Source organism: Tupaia chinensis, unplaced genomic scaffold (assembly GCF_000334495.1).
Source record: "Tupaia chinensis unplaced genomic scaffold, TupChi_1.0 Scaffold000271_1, whole genome shotgun sequence".
NCBI classification, from domain to species: domain Eukaryota; kingdom Metazoa; phylum Chordata; class Mammalia; order Scandentia; family Tupaiidae; genus Tupaia; species Tupaia belangeri.
The window spans coordinates 556,015-560,737 of record NW_006159752.1 but is presented as its reverse complement, the minus strand read 5'-3'; the positions used below and the strand labels follow the sequence as shown (position 1 = coordinate 560,737).

Sequence of the window (4,723 nt, the reverse complement as noted above, 5' to 3'; positions counted from 1 at the left end):
AGTCCAGTGCCTTTAACCATCACGCCACCTGCTGGCCCCAGAAAAAAATCATTTAGTAAAACTAGTTATAAGAGTAGAGAGTGGCATGGTTTCAGCGGTTTGCAAATCTCTTCAATACATGGCTTCTTGGAGCAACCTTTTTTCATATCTGCTTTAACATTCTGTCCAGTGCAGTATGCTGTCTTGGTGGAACATAGGAAGATAATTTGACTTCACATATATATATATATTTGGAAAGGGGGCAAATACTTTAACAGTTTTTTCAGATACTTTTGAAATTTTTTGTAGTCTGATCAATGAATTTTTTGTACAACCTCCTTAAAATCTATTGGTCTGTCTTATAATTTGAATTTCTCTTTTACTCTTACATAATTATATTTAATAGTATGCATCTAATTTTCATGAAATGATAGGGCTGCTTTGCTAGAAAAATATCTTCCAAATTACCAAATCTAAAATAACCATAGTTCATTTCTATTGTTCTTTAAAAATATTCAAGCCAGCAGGTGGAGTGGTGGGTAAGAAAGCTGGATATGGGGCTGGCAGGTGACACAGTGGTTAAAGGTGCTGGACTCCCACATGGCCAGAGGCAGTTCAAGTCCTGGACCTGACATTTTTTTTGGAGAGGTTTTCACTATAGGGTATGTGCACTCACCAGAAAGAAAGACTCTTTCTTTCTCTCACTCAGTCTGTCCCTTTCTGGTCAAATAATAATAAATAAATAAAGTTAAATAAAGTAATTTTTTAAAAAAGAAAAAAAGCTGGATCCCACCTGGGTGACTTTCATGGTTTGAATCTCGGACCCTGCTATTTGAAAAACATACCGGCCTGTGTGCCTTTGTGTCCAAAATCCCTGGAGGAGAGTGGAGGGGAAGGGATTGCAGAGCGGCCACCACCCACACCCTGGAGAGTGAGTTCTCATTTCTCATTTCCGTCTCTCTTGCTCCTGTGAGCACATGTGTCCTATCGCAAAAATCTCTAAAAAAAAAAAAAAAAAAAAGTAAAAACACTCCACAGAAACAGTGTCCAGGATAACAGGAACTGAAGCAATCACAGAAGTGCATTTTCTTTTTTTTTTTTTGGAGAGATTTTTGCTATAGGGCGCGTGCGCTCACCAGACAGACAGAGAGAGACATAGAGACAGAAAGCGAGAAATCACCCCCAGGGGAGATGGCCACACCACAATCCCTTCTCCTCCATTCTCCTCTCGGGATCTTGGGCATGCATGCTCATGCGCCCGGCGTGAGTTTTAAGCCACCAGGTCCGGGACGCGAACCGCCGTTGACTACGTGGGAGTCCAAGGACATAGCCAGTACGCTAACTGCTGGTTCCCGGAAGATGTTTTAACCACATCATTTAAATAATATTTCTAGGGCCGGCCCTGTAGCCTAGTGGTTAATGCTACATGACAAACTGTGGTTCGAATCCCCACAGGATGGAGAAATAAAGGAGAATTGATTGAGGCGTGACTGTGCTCCATTGAGGATGGGGGGGGGGCGGTTTTTTTCCCTTTCTTCTCCTTCCCTGTCTTTCTCTGGAGAGCACACAGACCCTCTGGCAATTAAAAAAGCAATATAATATTTTAGAGAAGAATTTAAAATGTTGTTCAAAGGCAATCATGTAATTTCATATAGAAATGTGGGTGTGGATGAATTTAGGTCTTTATCAGTTTCCTACAAAACAAAACAAGTGAATGTATAGTTTTCTTTCTTCTTTGGCGGTTTCTCTTTTTTTAATTTTTACTTATTTAATTTAATTTTATCATTCTTATTACTTTTTAATTTGCTACAGGGCAACCACACCCTGAAGACACAGCCGGGCGGGGAGTGAGAAAGCAATCTGCCAGGTCCAGGACTCAAACTGCAGTAGGCCGTGTGGGGGTCCAACACCTTAACCACTATACCACCTGCTAGCCCCCAGATTTATTTAATAGACAGATCTAGGCAGGAAGTTGGGGCCCCTTGGGAGCAAGACTGTATTAAACATTCAATTCTCAGGTTCACATGTACTTACATGAGCCAGAAAGTGAGTTGGCACCCAGGCACTTCTTTCTCCTAAGGAGGCACTCAGAGACCCACGCTTCCTGATTTTGCCAAATGCTGGCCATGCATACCAGGCTGCACCACATCCAAGTCCCGAAGTTCTCCCAAGGCTGTTCTATTGGGCCTTCTACTGCGCACTGCTTCCTCTCAGCCCCTAAAGGACTAGCGGGGAAGTCCTGCGTTACTCTGCTGCTTGTGATTAAATTTTAGTCTGTTTCTTAGATTGTCAGCAAACCCGAGAGAGCCCCTCTGATCTTAGAACACTGGCATAACGTTCTCCTTCCCCAGGCATGAGGTTGCAAAAGGGCTGTTGTGTCTGAGGAGCCTGGGAGGAGCTGACTAGCTCTGTCTGCATGGACTGTTTCCTTGAGTCTTTGATGCTTCACTGTGCACCCGAGGTGGGGCCATTGTGCCTGCTCCGGAATGTAGCGAAGAACACACCAGTCTTTTTCCGTTTAGAGTTCCGGAAGGATTCCACACCAGAAACAAGCAATCCAGTCCTCAACCAGGAACACCAACCAGGATGTCTGAAAGGCTCAGTCCCCAGAGGCAGCACATCCCACAAGACGCCTGTTGTGGGACACATCTGGAGCCACCAGAGCTGTTCTGTGATGATGACCAAATGACACTTTGTGGCAAATGCTTGCAGTCCCAGGAGCACAAGCATCACATTGTGTACGGGATACAAGAAGCTGCGGAAAAGTACAGGGTAAGCCTCATGAGGATTTCATCCTGCACAGCTCTCACTAATTTATAGTACACTTGTTTTATTTATGATAGAATGCTTGGGGAAGGGGGGCTAGCAGGTGGCATGGTGGTTAAGGAACTAGACACTTCCACATGGCTGACCACAGTTTGAGTCCTGGACCTGGTGACTTGCTTTCTTACATTTCCTCTCTCTGTGTCTCTCTCTATCTGGTCAAATTAAATAAATGAATGGATAAATAAAAATTTAAAAATAATCCTTTAAAAAAAAAAAAAGAATGCTTGTGTGTGCATGAGAGACAAAGTTGGTCGCACCCTCCACGGGGTCCCATTTTTCCATGATCCCCTTTGCCCAGCCTTCCAGCTTCTCAGTTCTGGCATGTTTTTCAGGCTGACTGGGAACCCAAACCCAAGGGTGGCCATGTGGTTAACAGCACTGCAATTCAGTCTGCTACAGATTGTGCCACTAGGCTGGGCCAACTCCTAGGCTGACTGATTAATTGGACAGATATTCTGATCCTCCCAAGACCATTCCCTTAGTTGGTGTTTATTAAAGAACACTAGACAAGTGCCATATTTTGTGGAATCAGACTTTGAGGCTAAGGAAACATTGTCAGGCTATTAGAACATTATTTTTTTAATTGCTAAAGGGTATGTATGCTTACTAGAGAGAGGGAGAAAACACCCCCCAATGGGGCATGCTTATGTTACAATCCCTTCTCCATTTTTCTATCCTGTTGGAATTCTGGGCATGCACACACAAGTGCCTGGTATGTTTTTAAGCCTGCCAGGGCACTAGCAGATGGTATGGAGATTGAGGCACTAGACTCCCACATGGTCAACTGCAGTTTGAGTCCCAGACCTGGTGGCTTGCTTTCTCACTTTTTCTCTTTCTCTCATGAACACGTGTGCCCTATAGGAAACTTAAAAATAATACTAATAATAAATAATATAAATAAATTTTTTTTAAGTAAGTAAATTAAAAAACTAAATAAACCTGCCAGAACCAGGCTCCAAACCATGGTTGGCCATGTAAGATTGGCTTCCTTAACCACTCTGCTAAGGGACTGGCTCACTTTTTCCTAAGGTTAGGAATCCACCTGTTCTACAGCAGATAACTTACTTGGATTTTTGTGACCCATTTCTCTACAGAAATTATTCCAGGAAATATTGAACACATTGAGGAAGAAACTTGAAGTAGCTAAAAGCATATTGGTTGATGAGCACGAAAGAATGATAATGGTTCAGGTCAGTTCTTTTCTTTTTATGCGAGAGGGAACTGAGCAGCAAATTATGTAGTATAAACAAAGTCAAAAGACAAATGACAAAGCAGGGGAAAAAATATTTGAAATCCATAACAGCAAAAGTGCTAATATCTTAATGTGTAAAGAGAAATTTTCCATGTCAATAGTGGGACTGGTAGGGGCATATGGTGGTTAAAGACACTGGACTCCCACATGACCGACCACGGTTTGAGTCCCGGATCTGATGGCTTGCTTTCTCGTTTTTCATCCCTCTCTTCCTCTCTCACCCTCTGGCCCCCTCCGGTCAAATTAAAATAAATAAGTAAATAAAATAAAGTTAAATAAAATAATTCTGTTTAAAAAGTCAATACGAAAAATTCTAGAAATTCAGTTTAAAAATGATCAAAGAAATGAGAAACTGCAAAAAAAGAAAGTATACATTTCTTCTAAATATATAGAGATTCTCAACTTCATGGTAAGATTGGTACAAATTAATTAAAGTGATACGGCATTTGCAGTCCTTACTGGTAGAGATCTCATTTTCCCTCTCCCTCTCCCTCTTTGCTCTGTTCTTCTCTGCTCTAAATAAATGAATAAAATTAAATAGAATAATTCTTTAAAAAAAAATAAATCTTGGGACCAGCAGTTAGTGTAATGGCCACATCGCTGGATTCCCACGTAGTCAACCACGGTTCACATCCCAGACCCGGTGGGTTAAAACAGGCTGGGCGC

The 4,723-nt window shown here is 42.1% G+C and overlaps 1 protein-coding gene across 1 annotated transcript in view; it reads left to right on the top strand.

The window, feature by feature from the left end:
- The window catches only part of LOC102484304 (putative E3 ubiquitin-protein ligase TRIML2), a 22,046-nt gene that overhangs the window by 2,930 nt on the left and 14,393 nt on the right, over nt 1-4,723 (top strand). The window contains exons 2-3 of the mRNA XM_006149669.1: nt 2,502-2,751; nt 3,900-3,995. Coding sequence (XP_006149731.1) covers nt 2,502-2,751; nt 3,900-3,995 — 346 coding nt within the window. The remainder of the gene's footprint in view (nt 1-2,501; nt 2,752-3,899; nt 3,996-4,723) is intronic.